Genomic DNA, 19977 nt, shown 5'->3' with positions numbered 1-19977 from the left:
GTTTAGTCTACATTTAGTCCTAATTAGACAGGATAAACAACCTGTCGTCTGCACCTTATCCTTTCAGAAGCGATGCAGGTTTAGTTCGTAGTTTCTCCTGGTCTTGATTTAGTCTGGGTTTAGCTCTGGGTTTGTCCTGATTTGGTTCAGACATGGTTTAGGCTTAGTTTAACCTTGATTTAGTCCTAGCACTGTTATAAAGACCTGGTTTAATGACTTTAATTCAGTTCTTTATAAGCACTTATTGTCCCTTTGTGGTCCGACTGCCCTTTTAAGAGCGAGTGCTGGACTCGCCGCGAGACTAGACCTGGTTTTGAAGCCTAAACGGGCTGTTTGTGGGTTGTTGTTTAGACTCGGCTGCATTTTTGCGGGAGAGGGTATTTTTATTTCACACTTTACGATACACTGCACCGGCCGCGTTAGTGCATACAACAAAAAGGGCACGTCACGCTCATTTGCAGATGCATAAAGACTCCCACAAAACTCTACAAACGTTTTACTGTCAAACTGCAACAAAGAACAAAGGAGGAGACAAAAACTCATGCGATATCTGCATTTTTAGCCTTTGAGCTTCGCAAAACTGCACCTGTTTAGTACTGGCTTAAATCTGTTTAGAATTGCAGTGCTATTTTTACATTTACAATAAAAACGCAAGGAAAAAACTTCACTAAAACAGGATCAAATCAAGTCTACATCAGAGTTAAACTGGGCTCAAACTGGGACCAAATAAGTATTCAGTATGACAAGATACTCTAAAAAGCAGGGCCAAACTAGATCTTAACCAGGTCTAAATCGGGACTGAAACAAGACTTAATGAAGACCATATTAGAACTTAACTTATGATAACCAGGTCTTAAAATCTAAGCCATAACGGGATAATCTAGGTTCTTGTATGAATATAATGAAGGTATCGTACAGTAAAAGCAGTAAATACAGCAGATTGCAGGCTCAAACTTGTGGATATAAATAGCACACTCACTTGTTTTCTGTTTTGCCAAAAGTGCGTGAAGCTCCGATTGAAGGAGACAAGCGAGCAGCAGCATCAGTCGAAAGCACATTCTGAAAACTAACAATATTACAAATAAAAAAAACGATGAGTCTTTTGTGTCCGCTCCCTCTCGTCGCTCCTCTACTTGTGAAAACAGTCTGGATCTGTCCAAAACTCCACACGCTGAACTACACCCTCTCTCCTCCTCAGAGCTGCCCGTAGGACGTCGCCATGGTGATCACAGAGGCGAGCCGATTGGACGCAGAGGAGGAAGTGAACTGGGTGTATCGTGACATTGTGTTTAACGTGATTTACACTATTAATTGTTTAAAATGCAGCTGCACTCTTTGAAATAAAACTGTGAAACGATAATTACTTTGCATTTGAGTGCAGGTATCTGTACTTTCTACTTCTCTATATTTTTAATCGTAGAAAGTACTTTTCTTGTGTTTTCAAGCACATTTATGACGACGTTGTGCCTGAAAGTTTGTGAGCAAAGAGATACAAATAGAAATGAATCTGAAGTAAAATTAAGTTATTGTTTCAGTCGCCTCATTTGAAGTTTAAATAAGTTTCAAAATCTGTGTGAAATACTTTGACTTTTTCTAATTCAATACTCAAACTTAAGTAGATTATTTGATGTAAGTAAGAAAATTTTAGTTCTTCATCCACCACTGGTTTGGGGTCGTCTAGTCTCCACACATAAAGTAACTTTTGGTGTTGCCTTCTCGTCTCCATGGAGATAAGTTTAATGTCACACTACGAAAAAGTTACACGAAGCACCTTTACAACACAACATAAAACACCTTCTGAGCTCAAAAAGGACATGAAATACAGAAAAACATGTTCATTCGTCATTTATATTTTGCATATTAAGTGAAAATTCAAACAAAACAACTAAAAAAACAACACAAAACAGGACCAGAGAGATAAAAGACAAAAGAAAATCAAACCAAGACATCAAAATTAAAACTGAGGCACACAAACTCCAACACAAATCAAACGTGTCCAACTTTAAGTCCAAATGTCATTTTTTCCCCATATTCCTGTCGGTTACGATGCATCTTAAGTGTCTTTCAAATACTTTTTATGTAATTTTTACCTCCTAAAACACATTTTGGGAACGATGGGGAAAGCTGCTCGGTGCCACCCACAGCTCAGCCCGCGGCGGCACGAGAAGTGACTCGTTACATTAAACTTAACGAGTCCCAGCTTCGAAATGTTTAGTTGGCGCATTACAACTCGCCACGACGAGTTTACGATATCATCTTTCCAAACGCTTTTTTCCCCCTGCGCCCCGAGAACAACAACATCCCCCCGGTGTGTGGCTCCACTCCAACCAGAACGTCGCATTTGTTTGTTTGATTTGCTGCGGTGTTGTAAAAAATCTAGTTTTTCTCAAATGACAGAGACTTTACGAGACCCTGCGGCCGTGTCCGGGACCGCTCCTCAAAACCACACGCGCTTTCATCAGTTTTGTTTTTTTCAATCTGCGTCGAAACCAAAACGAGGCAAAGGCTTAAGAGAAATATTGCAGCGACTAGACGAGTTCTTGTGAGACGCTCAGCTGCAAACGCAATTAATGCAGTGTCTATAAACTGCTGTAGGGCCGTTCACACAATGGCACGCAGAGATTTGTTTAGTTGAAAGACAGGAAGTACTTTGTCGAAATTGGTAACTGTGTCTCTCTACATGTTGCCGTTAGGTCAGTTGATACGCAGTGAAAATGTGTCCCATCACAATTGTGCAGACGACACTCAGATCTATGTTTCACTGTCGGCAGGTGACCATGGACCAGTAGATTCACTCTGTCACTGCATCCAACAGATCAGTTTGTGGATGCAAAACAACTTTCTCCAGCTGAACCATCCAAGAAACATTGCCAACATCAAAAATATACTGTCTAAACCTGATTTGGAGAGACTTATCCATGCATTTGTCTGCTCGGGTCCTGACTAGAACCAGGAAGTAGCATCACATTGGTCCTGTTCTCAGGTCTCTGCACTGGCTTCTGTGGCTCAGAGAAGAGACTTTAAAGCAGCTCTGCTTGTGTACAAGTCTCTCCATGGCCTAGCACCAAAGTACACCTCAGACACTACTATTTAGACACAATTACAATTGAACATGTAAATAATTTCCACTTGACACAATAGCCCATTGGGTCTGTGTCCAAGCGCAGCCGCATAGCAGGAGCCCAAGGCCACTGCAAAGTCCAGGAAGAGCCTGGCGCACTGACCCACTGACCAAGAGCCAGTTTCAACACCAAAGCTTTGGTCGAGCTTTGTCTGGGACAATTAGTTTAGTGAAAGCTAAATCTAGGGAGGGGCAGACAAGACTGTGTCCGTCGTTAAAGATACAAAGTGCCACACAGAAGGTGGAGGCGTCGACGAGAGAGCCGTCATAAAAGATACATACGCTCAGCACAGACGTGTGCAGAGGCAGATAGCGCGTTGACGTCTAGGGACGGTCAAACATGGGAAAGAATCAATCTAAAAGTGTTGTGTCCATCCCGGAGACGCCTGCCACGCTGATCATGTCAAATAAATATGGGAAAGAGTGTCTGGAGTGTCTGCCCGTGTGTGGTCCAATAGATCTGGTTTTATATTTGACGGATCACTAAGCACGGACAAAATGTATTCATGTCAGCAAAATTGTTAAATTGAATGAATAGAAATGAAGGTTTTTGTGATTTTAATGATTTTTTTCCCTGTTGTGTGAAGCACTTTGAATTACCTTGTACGAATTGTGCTCTACAAATGAACTTGCCTTGCCTTAGTTTACTCTTTATTTGTCAGGGACCGTGCACAAAATCATCACTCTTCAAATGAAAAGAGGATCAGCCCCACTTTATAATAACTACACCTCGATTCTCCTTAACAAAGCGTGAACATAGACCTTATTAGCAATGAACATACAGTTTATTAAGCACAATTCAGGCTTAGTAACTATTATTTCTTATCTTTGTTTATGTAATTACATCACCACTGGTTCCTCCCTGATCCATTTTATTATTGATTAACTGCAAAAAAGTCCGGGGTCCAGATTTTGAGGCTTGTCCAGGACTAACTGGACAAGCCTCAAAATCTGGATCCCGGACTTTTCACCCCAGCTTTTCTTGCGGGGATGATTACTGTATTTTCCGCACTATAAGGCGCACTTAAAAGCCTTTAATTTTCTCCAAAAACGACATTGCGCCTTATAATCCAGTGCGTCTTATATATGGATTCATTCTGGTTGTGTTTACTGACCTGGAAGCAATTTTGTGTAGTACACGTTTTGCTTCGCCCTTATAGTCCGGTGCGCCTTATAGTGCGGAAAGTACGGTAAGTGTGGCCTTCTATAACCTTCTCAACACTGGAGCAGTTTTAGAGATAATTTCATGTTATCAGCCATGAGGCTCTTGACAAACTGAAATACATGTTTTCTATTCTTGCTGCTTTAACACAAATGCGTCCTGCCTGATGACGATCTGAGCCAAAGTGCATAATAATTCTAACCCTCGACTGACCGTGTATTTTTATAGACCGGTCAAATTAGAGACTACGGTGCATCTGTGGAAATATCAAAAAAGTAATGACAGGTCTTCTGCTGTCCACCGCCTTTGTGATTCATCTTTGTGGCGTGGACTGGTGTGGATTTGTCAGTTTCGGTGTTGCTTTTTGCCACGTTCTCTGGGACTCATCCGCAGATATTTGTGCTTGGCTCGGTCCGGACTGCTGCAGCTGGAGGATTTTTACCTGTTGTGCATGTTTTGGTTGACGGGAGAAACTGGAGTACCCGGAGTTGTACAAAAAAACAAAAAAGGAGCAGCTGGAAGATGTGTGTTGCGGCGGTTTATTCTCATATCTCTGTAATGACTGGGCCCGTCCACACGAAACAACAACTGGCACAAAAGGTAAAGGTTTTCTCCGCCAGTATAAATAAGAAACACAAACCCCAAAGTGAGATGATTTGACAGGAAGTAGTGGTGCTAACTGAGCTAGCACAGAGAGCAATAGTTTCAGAAATTGGCGCCCGTAATCAATCCAAAATGCAAGATATGTACATGGCCTGTTTGTGCAGCCAAGCTCAAATAAAAGGCTCATGAAAAGTTTCAGCATTTGCAGTTGATAAGTTTGGTTATTTCTTTCAAAAACAGTGAGTGAAAACCCTGTTCAGTGTCGATTCTTCACAACAGTGTCAGGATTTGTGATGGATTGACCACAACAAAGTGTGAAGAATGGAACGAATAATGGCTAAATTAAAACCCAACTTTGAAAAAAAAATGAAGAAATGTGTGAAATGTACTTATTTCTGACATTTTAGTATTTTATATATAGATTTAGAACAGCTTAATCATTGTTTCTGGTCAGTTTTATTAACATTTAACGCACTGTTCCTTGTCATGTCGCCTCAAACCAGTAGATGTCGCCAAAGCTGCACCAGATTTCTCCCTTTGATGAAGTCGGAAACGAACACACTGCAACAAATAAAGTATAATGATGGCTACTTTTATCTTAATTGTCTTTTTTTTATGCGTAAAAGTCAAACAAGGAAATCTGACCTGCGCGTGTCCCTTGTTCAAAGTAAAATAATAGACTTTAAAGACGGAAAACGACTCTGATTTATGTCCACTATGTTAAAAAAAAAAAAAAAAAGCCATAAAACATGAGAGAACAACGCAGTGACACTTTGACAGGTTCATAAAATATAATAAAGACATACAACATCCAGTATATTGTATCATGCTTTCTTGAAGGGACCTGAAAGCACGCGGGACAGGAGGATGCAGCTGGATCTGGTTAACGTGATCAAAAAAGCTCGAATTTATCACTTTAAAGCCATTTTTTTACTCTAGGCCAAAGGCTAAACACCAAACATCTGATTATTATTTGATTCATCCGATGATTGAATTGTCATGTTAACACTGACTACAATTACTCTCTAAATATGTTTATTATCAGATATTCCCAGTTAAAAAGACTCAAATATATTGTAATCATCCAAACCTGATGTTAGTAATTTCTTTTTTGATCTTGGTCCCTCTTTTCAATCATATTTTCTCTTTTTATGTCACTTAAACAATCTTAAAGGTCCCGAAATCAGATAATAAGGTGTATTTTAATGCATGTAAAATGTTAGTATTCTGATTTATTTCTGACTGTTCACACTTTTGACACTTAGGGCGGGGGGAATAAAGTAAATGTTAACGATTCATAAACAAAGAGTCATTTTAAAACCATTATACTTTATCTTAAACCCATTTTGTTGTTGTTGTTGTTGTTGTTGTTTTATGGCGGTTGGCATCCAATTGTTGCATTACCGCCAGACTTTATTCCTCAGACTTTTCGTAGTCCTCAGACTGTCGTAGTGTTACATTACTGCCCATTTTGATTTGTAAATACGGTCACACTCAAAATCTGGTCATCATCCGATTTTGGGAGCTCCATTATCCTTTAAATATGATGTAAACAGCAATCGAACTGTCTGATTCTATCTGAGGGAACGTCAAAAAAAATTCTGTTGCCATGGAAATCCGCCATGTTTGTTGCTGGTTACTAAACTAAATCTGTAAAAAGCAGAACAACCTGACAACCGGCTGAGACACTACTGGAGAACACATTCATCAATCTGTGCATTTACCGCACTGCCTCCATCTAGTGGCCAAAACGCGGCATTGTCATAAAAAAAATCATGAAAATAATGTTATGTCACTTCAAAAACACGTACTTTCCTCATTATATTTCACTGCTTAGTTTATTTTATCTTCTTATTGACTGGTTCGTGTTTTGCCAGATAATATTTAAGTCGTTATACTTTATTTATATACAGAATATGCTATTCCCACCCGCCACATGGGGGTATAGCTCAGTGGTAGAGCATTTGACTGCAGATCAAGAGGTCTCCGGTTCAAATCCGGATGCCCCCTTGGAAAAGTGATTTATTTTGATTTATTATTATTTTTCTTATTCTTTCCATCACAGCTCTAAAGAACATTTACTACTTACTACATACTATAATGGTATACTGAACCCCTGGAAAGGTAGAGGACCAGGACAAGGACATTTAGATCAGGTACTCAGGGTGGTTGAGCGATTCTAATAGGCCATTAAGATTCTGAATAGGCTAGCTCGGTAGATACAAGGGGGGAGTTTCTGTTGAAACAAACAACTCTTTCTACTTCAGGAAGGCTCCTCCCAATGGGCGGGTCTTACCACAGAACAGTATTAATATCGGAGTTCTCGATCTAAATTCTTTTATTGACAATGACTCTTGGATGAGAGTCGAAACGTCTAATTTTTCTAACTGAGTCCAGATGACTACAACTGAAGCTTTTTCTACTATGGAACACGCCTGGACGAATGAGGGATTACACCGACATATTTTCTGTCTTTATGAAACAGGCAACACTCACATTTATACATTATTTTGTATTTATTGTACAAAAACATCATAGCATGTCACAATAAAACATCTTAAATAAAGTTTGGAGCAGCTTGTTTCTCATTAAGACGTGACTGTGATATGCAGCTGTCCGAAGAGTCACAAATAAATTAAGTTTGGCATATTGTACACGTAATCTTAAACACATTATTTTACATTTGTTTGCACCGTTGATTCATTAAAGGCATTCATTGTGGGTTAAAGGGAGTTTCCGTGAGTAATCCTGAAAGCAAAACTAAATCCTCTGTCAAAGTCCAGATAAAAATAGATAAATAAAATGCAATAAATTCAACTCCAGTTTCACTTCCTTTTATCATAGACTTACTTGGTGTTCAAAATATTCACTGTTTTTACTGCAGAGACTTAAATTGTCATTTTTCTGCGCTTTTATTTTGAAAGAATTGTCCAAAAAGTGTCCTTACAAAGCGAAAATACTAAAGTAAATACGTACTTTTGATGAAGAATTACTTTTTAGATCTGTATTTTACAAGTTTTTTATGTTTTTGCCCAACAACGCCATATTTAAATGCTCTTTTTAGATTCAAATTTTGTATTTCAGTTTTATTTTTATCAGCAAATCTTGTCATTTTTTTGGTATTTCTACAATTAGCGGGCAAAAAATTTAAAAAAATCTCGAGAAGAGTGAAACCAAAAGAGTTTAAATGCCCGAGTGACAGAATCAACAATGGTAAATCCTATGAATGACTGAATGAATGTCCTACTTAACACACAATTGTAATGCTGTGTGCTTTTCCTTGGAATAGTAGCCGTGCTGTAAACGTACACGGACCAGGCTTAAGAGTTTGACGTGCATAACTTTGCATCGTTTCCTTGTCTTGGCACTTTAGGCAGCGAGTGAATACGTGTTTGTGCTTGAAATCTGGCACGTCAAAGGGAGGAAAACGTACAAAAAACAATCACAATAACTCTCGAAGGAGCTTGTTGAGGACCAGTACTCCGATTACGCTTGTCCGTCGTCTCCGCTTGTAGTCTCGATTCCTCCAGAAAACCGATCAAAAACGCCGGTCCAAAAGGTCAAAATTACCGCAAAAAGACGCCCACGGGACGCCGGTTGAAATCACGTTATTAACACTGAAACTCGGCCGGTAATTTAGTCGGGAAAACAGACGTTCACTGTCCGAAAACAAATCGAATATTGTTCTTTGTGTCGGCGTAAAAGAAGTCAGCGCATCCCATTTTGTAGAAAAGTGGTCATATTTCACGCTCAATCGTTGTTTCTTCAGAATAAGCAGGATTTTACCTTCACCTTTACCTAATCGCACCTATTTATTGCCAGATTATGAAAATATAATCGTAATAGCAGACGTTCTTGACACCTGGACGTTGTTGGAGCTGGTTGTGTCCGTCGCTCTTGACTCTTGGCCAAGTCCTTGTCTCGTTTGGTCTGTTTCCTTGGCGCTGTCGCAGGTTGGATCAGTTTGAGGAGGAAAAGTGCCAGAACTCTCAGTTTGCCAGAACTTTGGACCGCATCCAATCCAGACTGGCAGGTAATCTACAGAGGGAAGAGGAGCGCAGGCTTTCAGAAGACAGCACGGCAACGATACAGCCGTTACATCAAACTAAAACAAACTACGACGGCGAAAAACTTTATCCGCGCAACACGTTCGTTTGAGCTACGTTTTTATTCTGCAACAGTCTGTTTTTCACGCAAATTAATCACACCTTTGGTTATATTTTTGGAATTGTTTATGGCTCAAACTATGACTGATGTCCATGCGAGCTGCTTGACTTTGACAAAAGTGGCACTGAAATAAATTATGTACATTATTACTTATGTCAATATGGCAAAAGCCCATTTGTTTTTCATTTTGATACATTTTCTTAATTTCTCTTAAAAGATATAATATATATGTATATATATATATATATATATATATATATATATATTATAATATATATATTATATATATATATATACATTATATATTAATATATATATATATATATATATATATATATATATATACATTATATATTTATATATATATATATATATATATATATATATATATATATATATATATATATATATATATATATATATATATATATATATACATATATAACATAAAACTAGGAACAAGACCAGAAAAATACATAAATCAATAAATCAATAAAATCAATAAAATCAATAGATGAATAAAAAAAATAAAATAAATAAATAAAGGCACAACGACATAAGCAAAATCATGACATAAAAAATTCAACATTTAAGTCCCATTTAGTCCAAAGTTCCTGAACTTTGTCAATTTTCAAATTAAGTTTGAATGTCCATTTTTCACAGTTTTCATTTCAATTTAATTTGATCTTTGAATATTACCGCTTGGGTTTGTAACCAGAAGTAGGTGTTAAACTCTGTGGTACAAGTTCCTGGCTCTCACAAACCCTTTATATTTGTTTTGTATTGTTTGTATCCACAATAGTTCCTTTTTGGCTTTCAAACAGCTTTTTTCACAAGGAAAAAACGGAAACTTGTGCCGACCGCCCCGAGCATAGCCAATCAGAGCGCAGCGTTCGGCTCTCGCTTCCAAGCTGTCGAGACATAAAACACTTTGTAGAGAGCGTTTTTATTTCATTTTCGCTTCAAAGTGCCACTTTTCAAAGATACTCTCTGTGGGAAGACACGGCACCAACTCATTTACCGTATTTTCCGGACTATAAGTCGCACCTTTTTTCATAGTTTTGGCCGGGGTGTGACTTATACTTACATTTATACTTATATACTTGTACTCCGGAGCGACTTATATGTGATATTATTTGTTATTTTCACATTTGCAACCGCATTTCATACTCAAGTGCGACTTATATATGTTTTTTTCTTCTCTATAGTACATTTTTTGGCTGGTGCGACTTATACTCCGTTGCAACTCATAGTCCGGAAAATACGGTACACACAAAAAAAACTTTAAGCTTCCTGAGCGTGAACAAGAGAGACTTTTGGTCATTTCCATTTCACACAAACGCAGTCCGAACGCTGGCTCATCCCTCAAACCTCTCAATGTCTATTTCAAACGTAGTATATTACGCTTAATCGGAGCGTGGCTCGAGTGCGAATCTTCTTTGTTCAGAACGGCGGTTGACGCAGTAGTGGTAAATATAGCCGCGGGCGTAGTGTGAGCCTCACCCTTCCCCCGTGAGAGCGCAGCAGGCCTGGACGTGCCACGAGTGCGTCGTGATGGTGTCCAGCGTCAAGCAGCGCGAGATCTCGGCCACCGTCATCGAGTCCTTCACGTCCTGTTTGTTGGCCAGGACCAGGACGGACGCCTTTTTGAGGTCCTGAAACACACGGCAGAACAAAAACAGGATGAGACGTGTTTAGAGGTGTGTTTTTGTTTCAGGGATGACAGGAAATCAGAATTACGGTGTTGCAGTTGTTATGGAAAAACTTCATCGACGCCACAATCAAATAACAAGCGAAGTTCTGAAACATCACCATTCTTGTAGCCACATTTGAGGTTTTGAATATATATAACCTCATATTTCTTTCACTTTTTATAAACAAGAAAAAATAAATAAAAATGTTACTAAAAATAATAATAAAAATGACCTAAAACCAGAAATGACAACGCAAATTAGGGTAAATTAAAAAACATTAAAAAATAAATAAAAAACTGGACAATAAGTTGCACCGGAGTATAAGTTGCACCAGCCAAAAAAGGCATAATTGAGAAGAAAAAAATTTATATAAGTAGCAGTGGAGTATAAGTTGTGGTTGCATGTGTGAAAATAACAAATAATATCACATATAAGTCACTCCGGAGTATAAGTATAAGTATAAGTCGGACCCTGGCCACAACTATGAAAAAAGGTGCAACTTATAGTCCAGAAAATATGGTAGCTGGTAAACCTCCATCTTTAAGTGAATGGGGAATTTACTCATTTTACCTCAGCGGACTTCGAGCTCCATAACAACAACTATTAAATAAGACATATGGTGCTTTTTTTGCTTGAATATTTAACATATAAACTTTGGTTTGGGTCAATTTAACTCCCATTTTTCTCCTCTTTTGGCTCAGTTCTTGTTTCAAACTCGTATTGCAGTTGAGTAATTGCATTTTATACCTTGTTTAGACTTAAAATAATCTGGTTTGGACCTGGCGGCGCTCGAAAGGCTCAACGTTTTCTCAAGCAGTCGAACCGAATCACACGAATTTGCTCTTATTTTGAAACACACTTGACGTCGTGAGAGAAACAAATACTGCAGAGCTGATTCTCCTTTTTTCACCTCTGCAGACGGCAAAGGATCAGATTAAGGAGAACAAAAGAGACGCGCTGAGTCATCGACAGGTCGCGTCACGTCAACATTTTTGCGCGTGAAAATAACCATAGCAGCAGAAAGTTTCAAATTCAACTGACGTAGACTAGTTTTGTTCTAAAGGTCCTGTTACACATTGCATTATTCAAGGTTTTTAAACATATTAGGACACTTTAGCCTGGGTATTTCCTGTTGTAGAGCTTATATTTGTGTTTTTAGTTGCCCTTTAGGTAGCAAAAAGCCATATTAAGCTACTTTTTGGTTAATTGTCATTTTAATGGACGTATTTGTGAGACGCTGACCTCGTGCGCGAGCATTCGGTGCAGCTCGTCCTTGGAGACGGTCAGTCGCTCCCGGTCCGTGCTGTCCACCACCAAAATGACAATCTGGAAAACAAACAAATGCACTTAAGTTTCTACACAGTGTTTACTTTCACACACAGGGGCGACACGTCGGGAATAATGGTCTAGAATTAATGTCGAATACGTTTCGGATAAGATATTAGAATAAGAAACCAAATTGTAGATTTTTTATTTTTTTTGGTGACATGTACTTAAAATGAATAAATAAAATACATAAAATAAATACAATAAAATACAATAAAACAAAGTAAAGTAGTATTAAGTATTGAAATAAAATTAAAAAAAATACATAGAATAAATAAAGTACACCGACAGGAAATTTTCAAGATGGGAATCTTCTGTCATGTAACATGAAATAAAACACTATGAAACAATTAAATGTTTACTACGATCAACATTGCAGGGCACTTCCACTATTTATGACATGCACTGTTATGTGAGAGTCCTCCGAGCTGAGAAGATAAATGAGTAAATGATGTTCTGTCCTCAAAGATGATTTGGGTGGAAGTAAAAGTCATGGATTGAATTGCTTCATTATTCTTTTTGAATGCAGTCCGGCTGACAGACTTTTATTCTCGGTGTTTTATTTATTTTTAATTTATCTTATTTGTCTGTTTTCTGTTTATAAAATGTGCTGTATCAATAAGGTGAATTTGGATTTTAAAGAAGCACAAAGAAGGCGAGTCTTATAGGTGAACCATGTAACATTTCTTGTCTTCATGAAGATGTTATTGCGTCGCCTGGAATGTTCCACAGTACGGCATTATGGGCCAAGTTACAGGTCAGATCTGTGGTGAGGTGAGCGCTTTCAGGGCAAGAATGCATGATTTTCAAGTTCTTTTTTTTTTTTTATGCGATTAAAGACGGATGTAGTTGAATAAATGCCACACTATGGAACATTGTCAGCAACATCTCAATGGAGATAACCAGAAAAAACTAGTCCAAGAATGAGTCCAAGACAAAAAACTAAAAAACTAAAATAAACCCGGATTAAACCAGGTTTATGGGTGCGTTAACACCCAGTCACGTCACATAAAACGGGGCTAAACACAAGACTGAACCTGGACTCAACCAGGACTAGAACAGGAGCCAAACCGCCTACATCTAAACCAGAGCCAAAACACAAGAACAAGTGTGGACCAGAACTTAACCAGCAGCACCCAACAAAGACATATTACCATTTATTCATCAGTAAATGCATCTTCTTTCTACCCACTCTCCCTCTTCTGAACTTCACATTTTGAATTATTTTGTGAATGCACTTCCCCTCCTCTTTCACTGAATGCAGTCACTATTTAATGCAAACACGTTTTCCCCGCCGTTACCTCCGTGTGGCAGTAGTAGGAGATCCAGCTCGCTCGTAGACTCTCTTGTCCGCCGATGTCCCACACCAAAAAGTGTGTGTTTCGAACCGTGATTTCCTCCACGTTACTCCCGATTGTTGGAGACGTGTGCACTGCCTCCTTTGTCAGGCTGCGGGAAACAACACAGAAGCATTAGTAGTAGTAGTAGCAGTAGTAGTAGTAGTAGTAGTAGTACTAGTACTAGTAATAGTAATAGTAATAGTAATAGCAGAAGTAGTAGAAGGTGTATTAGAAGTTCTACATTCACTATTTTTAATTCCACACAGGTATTTGATGTCGTAGAGGTAGTCATAGTAGTTGTAGTTGTTGTAGAAATACGCAAATTTAATCAATCTAACCAAGATTTATTCACTTAAATCTAGACAAAAAAATCTGCAAATCTATAAACTCTAAATAAGTAGAATTATTAAGCTTATTTCAAGAAATTGTTGCAGATAATAGCACTTATTTCAAGGACGCCTAAAACAAGTGTATTTTTCTACTTTTAAGAAGATACTTTTGCAGTAGTGGTGAGCAATATAGCTAAATTTAGATTATATAGTGAATGTTGTTTTGAAGATTTGCACAATTTGAATATAGAGTGTATTGTTTATAGTAAAAATGCAACAAATAAGATCACAATTAAAAGGTACAAAGTAATATTTCTGCGATTTTGTGATTAATTTAAATGCTATTTCACGTGTCTGATATTTAAACCTCAACTGACTAACTATGCTACTCAAGAGATGGGCATTTTTGAACGGCCATAAGAAAAGCACTGTGAAAATGAATAAATAAAGTAAAAGTAAAAGATTTTGTTACTTACAACTGGTAGAGGATTGTTGTCTTTCCGGCATTGTCCAAACCCACAATGATGACTTTGTGCTCTGCACGTTTGAGAAGGAACAAAGACATTTTAACTTTAAACCTGCTCTTCCACATCCAGAAGACATTTAACGTGAATAAATCCAGCGTTAAGGCTTTCTCTGTGCTGTTATTTCATGTATTAGATATTAGATAAGAGCCAGCTGTGATGCAAAGTTCACGGTGCTGTTATCATGATTATGTGCAGTTTGAAATGGTCACGGTATCGACCTGTTGCGTCACCATCTTACCATGAATAACAAACCTTCACTTGCTAAAAACCTGACAGGGCGTCAAAACATTCAACAACATCTTCTGCAAAATGAATATGCTTGAATTCAGGCTACAGCCACATCAAAGAAAGTAAGAAAAGGTATCTGTTTTTTATCTCTATTTATTTCATCTATTGCATTTATTGTATTTATTTTATTTTATTGTATTTATTGTATGTATTTTATTTTATTTATTTATTTATTTATTTAATTTATTTATTTATTTAATTTATTTTATTTATTTTATTTATTTTATTTATTTTATTTATTTTATTTATTTTATTTATTTTATTTATTTTATTCATTTATTCATCCTTTTTGTATCTCTTACTTTGCATAAGTCAGTTTGTTTTACGTTTATTTTTGTTGTTTTATGTTTAAAAAAAAAAGAAAAGAAAAGAAAAACGTTGACAGTGAAAGTTTGACAAAAAATAACACATTTTACAACTTTTGTTAATATGGGCCCCAGGCTTAGGCTACAATTAAAGTCAATAAAGTAAAGTTTGATTTAAATAATAATAACAACCAGTAATAATAACTTTTATTGCCATGAGGGGAGTATGTCACAGCATAGAATATTATGTTTGTACAATACATTTAATTCAATATAACCTGGTTTGATAAGGTTACATTTAAACATAAAGGAAAACAAAACGCAAAGTAAAAGCCTCTAAATGTGATTGTCGTTACATTAGATATTTTGGATAAGAAAACTCAAAAGTCTCCAAAGTTGATGTCAAACAAACCCGGTAAGCTCCAAATACAGTTTATTCACAGCTGAATAATAAAGTCGTACCTTTGTCCCCAAACACGGTCATCATCTTGGTCAGCAGGAACCCCATGTCGTGTCCGGTTCGGGTCCGGTTCGGCGCGCTGTCCCGGGGCAGTGTATGTGGCGCTCCGCTGAAGACGCGCAGATCTCGGCCGCTCTGTCCCCGGTGTGTGTCCGGTGTGTGTGTCCGGTGTGTGTCCCCGGTGTGTGTCCCGATGTGCTTCACGTTTGTCCTGCGAGTTTGTGGGAGGCGCGCGGGGGGTTTATACCGAGGGAGGTTCAGGCGCCGTGGGAAATGTGCGCGTCCGAAACGAGAACGAGAGCGCAAAAAAGGTGTAAACATATAACAAATAGAAGATCCATGGCTGTAAACTTTATATATAAAATGAGCCTCTTCACCTTCAATTAAAGACTAAACTAAACCCAAATTTTCTAAACTATCTTGCATTTATTCAATTATTTAAAAGCAACAACTACAAACAACACACAGCGCACCCGCTTCTTACACAATACTACTTTTTGGAAGTTGTCGAAACACTGTACGCGTAAGATTGTCCTTTCCCGTTTTACCTGTTGTTTTATACACTGCATTTCATTCGATTATAGCCTAAAACACCCTGATTATGCAGGGTTTTTACTGTTTTTTTTTTATTGCTTTGGGATGATCAAATTGAGCACCTGTTTGTCGTTGTGTATTGTTTTGTGTCTGTGCAGCACTTTGGAACCTGTTTCCAAAATTGTGCTTGTACATTTCAGAACTGAGCTGTGTAAATATAGTGGATTTGGATGTAATGTGGCTTTGAGCTACAGCAGCTGTCCACCAAAACAAGTCCCGAGTTTGTTGGATTTTGTTCTCTGACAATGGCAATAAACATTTTTCTGATTTTGATTCTAATTCCAATTCAACTATGGACAGCAGAGTTTAAATGTAGTCCTCCTGTAGCAGACAGATTTCAACACTAATGCTAGTTTTGTAATCAATATCTAGCCTCGTGTACTGTAGTATTCAGTGTTCTGGATCTGCCTGGTGTGATTGACATTAAAACTGTAGCGATCTAATCCACACACTCTACTATATGTGTAATATAAGGTTAGAGCGTTATGATAACACTTTTAATAGCCTCAATAAACCATTAACACATAATTCATAATTGTTTATGGATGAATTCTACTTCTACTACTCTATTGAGCAGTTAATAATCCTGAATAATTTCCCTTATGAATTAAGTCCAGATGTTTAGTTCTATGTTTTATATTTTAAAACCTTATATTATAGGGTAAAAGTTTGATCTCTTTTACCCTATAATATAATAATAATATAATAATAATAATAATAGTAATAATAATAATAATAATAATAATAATAATAATAATAATAAATAATAATAATAATGATGGTAATAATAATAATTAATATTAATAATAATGGTAATAATAATAATAATAATAAAAATAGATCCATGCTTTTACCTCTCACTGGAGCTGGAGCGCAGGTCGTGGGAACAGCAGACCGTGAACGCACCACGGCTCACGCGCGCGTTGTTTCGTCACGTCCTCACACCGAGGACACGCGGGCGCTCCCGTGACGCAACCGGAAGCGCACTCACGCTCGGGCCTTTTATGGCCGGTGTTGTTGAGCGTTGTTGAGTGTTTCGCGGAAGTGCGGGAACAAAAGCAAAAGTCCTTTACGCAGAAATTCCCCTGAGATCCCGGTCTTCCCCATTCCATTATTATCACGTACTTAACCTTACTTAACCTGAATAAAAACTACATTACGATCCATACTTTCAGAATGATACAGCACGATGATTCCCCCCTTAAAAATGTCGGTGTAATCCCTCATTCGTCCAGGCGTGTTCCACAGTAGAAAAAGCTTCAGTTGTAGTCATCTGGACTCAGTTAGAAAAAATAGACGTTTCGACTCTCATCCAAGAGTCATTGTCAATCGAAACGTCTATTTTTTCAAACTGAGTCCAGATGACTACAACTGAAGCTTTTTCTACCCCCTTAATAATAGTAATAATAATAATAATAATAATAAAGAAAGAGGATTAAAATTATTTAAAATAAACAAATACTGATACAAATAATAATAATAACAAAAAAAATAATGAAAAAAAAGCAGGGCTGGGTGAGACCAAAGGGAACTGAGGTCTACCATCTTTCAAGATGATTCGGCTAATCGATAGTTATGATTAATCAGGTCACAGCATAATCGTAAGAACAATTATGACATTTTTAAAGCAAAAATAAGTCTAGTAATTTATATTCAAAACATGTGGGGTGAAATTTCTAAATTACATATACTCTTTCTTTCTTTCTTTCTCACCCTCTCTCTCTTTCTCTCTCTATTCTTCTATCTCTAACTCACTTTTTATCTTTCTCTGTCTTTTTTTTTTTACTATAATAGCATAAAACACACTTTGAAGACGTACATCTACAGTAGGTGACGCTGATGTAACACTTTATGGATACCAACCACCATAAAGCACCAAAGAAGAAGAAGACAAGTTTGCTAATTCATTACTGCTCATCTGAAAGTACAACGGTTGTAACATTTGGCCACAGACCTGCTGCTGCTGAGCACTCACGCTCATGCTGTCCGTCACGTGAAGTTCAGAGAAATCACGCTGTTGTCACACTTCCTGTCGCAGCTTCAGCGAGTTTACGATCTCGACAAAACTTACAATAGACCACATCCTGCAAAATTCTCATCTTAAACCATTTTTTTTTCATTCCTTTTGACTGCCTCGTCTTCTTTTTAAATATATAATTGTATTTGCAAGGCTTGGATTATTCAGACAAGCCACAGACACAGACAAACAAAAAGGGTTAATGGATACTGGGCAATATATGCAAAATAATTTACCTCATACAACATAAAAGACAAAGAGACAAAGGCAGGACAAATACCACAAGAAGGAGGAAAACAGCTTGTATAAATAAATAAATAATAAAATAAATCTGAAAACCGTCACTCACCGCACTGTTGGGGCTCTTGATCTAAATGAGATATTTAAATAAATGCTATAAATGCCTCTGTTACATAGAGGAAGGAACATTTCTTAATATATTCTGCCTCTTCTTGGATAGATGCCCCCTGACGAGCCATTTTTTAATATCATTTTAATTTGATTTATTTAAATAAACAATAACATGTGTCTTTAAGTACATTTTTGTTGTATTTATTTTATACATTTTATGTATTTATTTATTTAATCATTTTTTTATTTATTTGTTCAAGTCTTGGGGAAAAAAGATCTGGCCAAATTTTGTCAAACTTAAATCTGTGTCTTTGAATCTTGCGACTCTTTTTACAGTGAGCGGGATCGCCTCTCCACAGAGCTGACCCGTAACCTGTAGATGTGGATCAATCCAGGTAAAGCAACAGCAACACAGTGCTCCTTTAAAAAGACAACACAGAACATGCCAGAACATTACAGCACAATCCACGCTTTTTGATTAACTTTTTAATTAAAATACGAATTTATCCACAGATTAAAAATGAAAGGCAGAAAAAGCAAAATGTAGCTACAATCAGGTACCAATGATACATGTTTATTCATATTTTTAACAATGACATAATTTACGGATCATCATTTTATATCTAATTATTCAACTAAAGACTAATTATGCAACCCGCCAACGACATTCAAAGATCCAAACGCGTTAGGACAACCCCGTACAGTTTATCCTACCCTCCCAGAACCTCACGAAAACGGTTTAAAGCGGTTTGAAAAATTGCAAATGTCCACATAAATCATCCAGCGGAACTGAAGATAAAAGAAGAAGAGTTTCAATATTGGACAAGCTAGAAGCCGTTTGAGAGTAACTACAGCGCACATGTGTATTTTAGATATAACTTGAAGCCCTGGAGACGGACACGATGGCGGCAGAGGCAGGCCACGGCGCAGAGTGGCCCCGCCCACACACGCAGAAGAGACGGCATGAAGACGAAGGTAAGGTTAAGACAACCCACCGGCACGATGGTGGACATGGCTTGGTCGAGACAGTCCGGCACTTGTGAGATTTTGTTGAATTAAGCGAGAGTAACAAAGAGTTCCATTGGCACGACAGCGGTGCGCCGTGTGGAAAAGAACACTTCGGGCTCACTTCACGGGGATCCAAAGGTAACAGCGGCGTCGGGGAAGAAGTAAACGTCTTTGGAGAGCTTTGTTTTCCAGATACTGGTTTGCCTGATCAGCCAAACCCATTCATTTAGTACAAAGTGTACTGTGTCCTGCGAAACTTTCTGTTTAGTACTTTCCTGTTTAGTACTTTCCTGTTTAGTACTTTCCTGTTTAGTACTTCCCTGTTTAGTACTGTTCTGTTTAGTACTTTTCTGTTTAGTACCTTTCTGTTTGTGTTTAGTACTTTTCTGTTTAGTACTTTTCTGTTTGTGTTTAGTACCTTTCTGTTTGTCTTTAGTACTTTTCTGTTTAGTACTTTTCTGTTTAGTACTTTTCTGTTTAGTACCTTTCTGTTTGTGTTTAGTACTTTTCTGTTTAGTACTTTTCTGTTTGTGTTTAGTACCTTTCTGTTTGTCTTTAGTACTTTTCTGTTTAGTACCTTTCTGTTTGTGTTTAGTACTTTTCTGTTTAGTACTTTTCTGTTTGTGTTTAGTACTTTTCTGTTTAGTACTTTTTCTGTTTAGTACTTTTCTGTTAGGAACTTTTC

At 37.5% G+C, this 19977-nt stretch overlaps 1 protein-coding gene, 1 long non-coding RNA gene and 1 other non-coding gene across 3 annotated transcripts; 1 reads left to right on the top strand and 2 right to left on the bottom strand.

Annotated features, from left to right (window-relative positions):
* Positions 1 to 6824: 6824 nt before the first annotated feature.
* trnac-gca (transfer RNA cysteine (anticodon GCA)) lies at positions 6825 to 6896 on the top strand. The gene has a single exon. It is a non-coding gene; the product is annotated as a tRNA-Cys (tRNA).
* A 485-nt stretch (positions 6897 to 7381) lies between these two features.
* arl5c (ADP-ribosylation factor-like 5C) lies at positions 7382 to 15537 on the bottom strand. The gene is made up of 6 exons (XM_072442907.1): positions 15325 to 15537; positions 14219 to 14279; positions 13375 to 13522; positions 11990 to 12073; positions 10557 to 10708; positions 7382 to 8924 (listed from the first exon to the last, which is right to left on the bottom strand). Exons 1-6 carry the CDS (start codon positions 15368 to 15370, stop codon positions 8876 to 8878), a joined length of 540 nt encoding a protein of 179 aa, XP_072299008.1. The 5' UTR covers positions 15371 to 15537; the 3' UTR covers positions 7382 to 8875.
* A 3214-nt stretch (positions 15538 to 18751) lies between these two features.
* Positions 18752 to 19936, bottom strand: LOC140358214 (uncharacterized). Its single transcript, XR_011926703.1, has 2 exons — positions 19777 to 19936; positions 18752 to 19710 (listed from the first exon to the last, which is right to left on the bottom strand). It is a non-coding gene; the product is annotated as an uncharacterized lncRNA (long non-coding RNA).
* Between the last annotated feature and the right edge of the window lie 41 nt (positions 19937 to 19977).

This window comes from Eucyclogobius newberryi, unplaced genomic scaffold, assembly GCF_026437365.1.
Source record: "Eucyclogobius newberryi isolate DKJ021-1_F unplaced genomic scaffold, fEucNew1.0.hap1 SCAF_13, whole genome shotgun sequence".
NCBI classification, from domain to species: domain Eukaryota; kingdom Metazoa; phylum Chordata; class Actinopteri; order Gobiiformes; family Gobiidae; genus Eucyclogobius; species Eucyclogobius newberryi.
The sequence above is the reverse complement of the archived record's forward strand: the minus strand, read 5'-3'. Positions and strand labels throughout refer to the sequence as shown.

What these genes read in the sequence shown, in the direction of transcription:
- arl5c (XM_072442907.1), bottom strand. Translation starts at nt 15,370, where the DNA reads ATGGGGTTCCTGCTGACCAAGATGATGACCGTGTTTGGGGACAAAG. An exon ending in GACCGTGTTTGGGGACAAAG is followed by an intron (nt 14,280 to 15,324) that starts GTACGACTTTAT and finishes TCAAACGTGCAG; the next exon opens with AGCACAAAGTCATCATTGTG. An exon ending in ACAACAATCCTCTACCAGTT is followed by an intron (nt 13,523 to 14,218) that starts GTAAGTAACAAA and finishes TGTTTCCCGCAG; the next exon opens with CCTGACAAAGGAGGCAGTGC.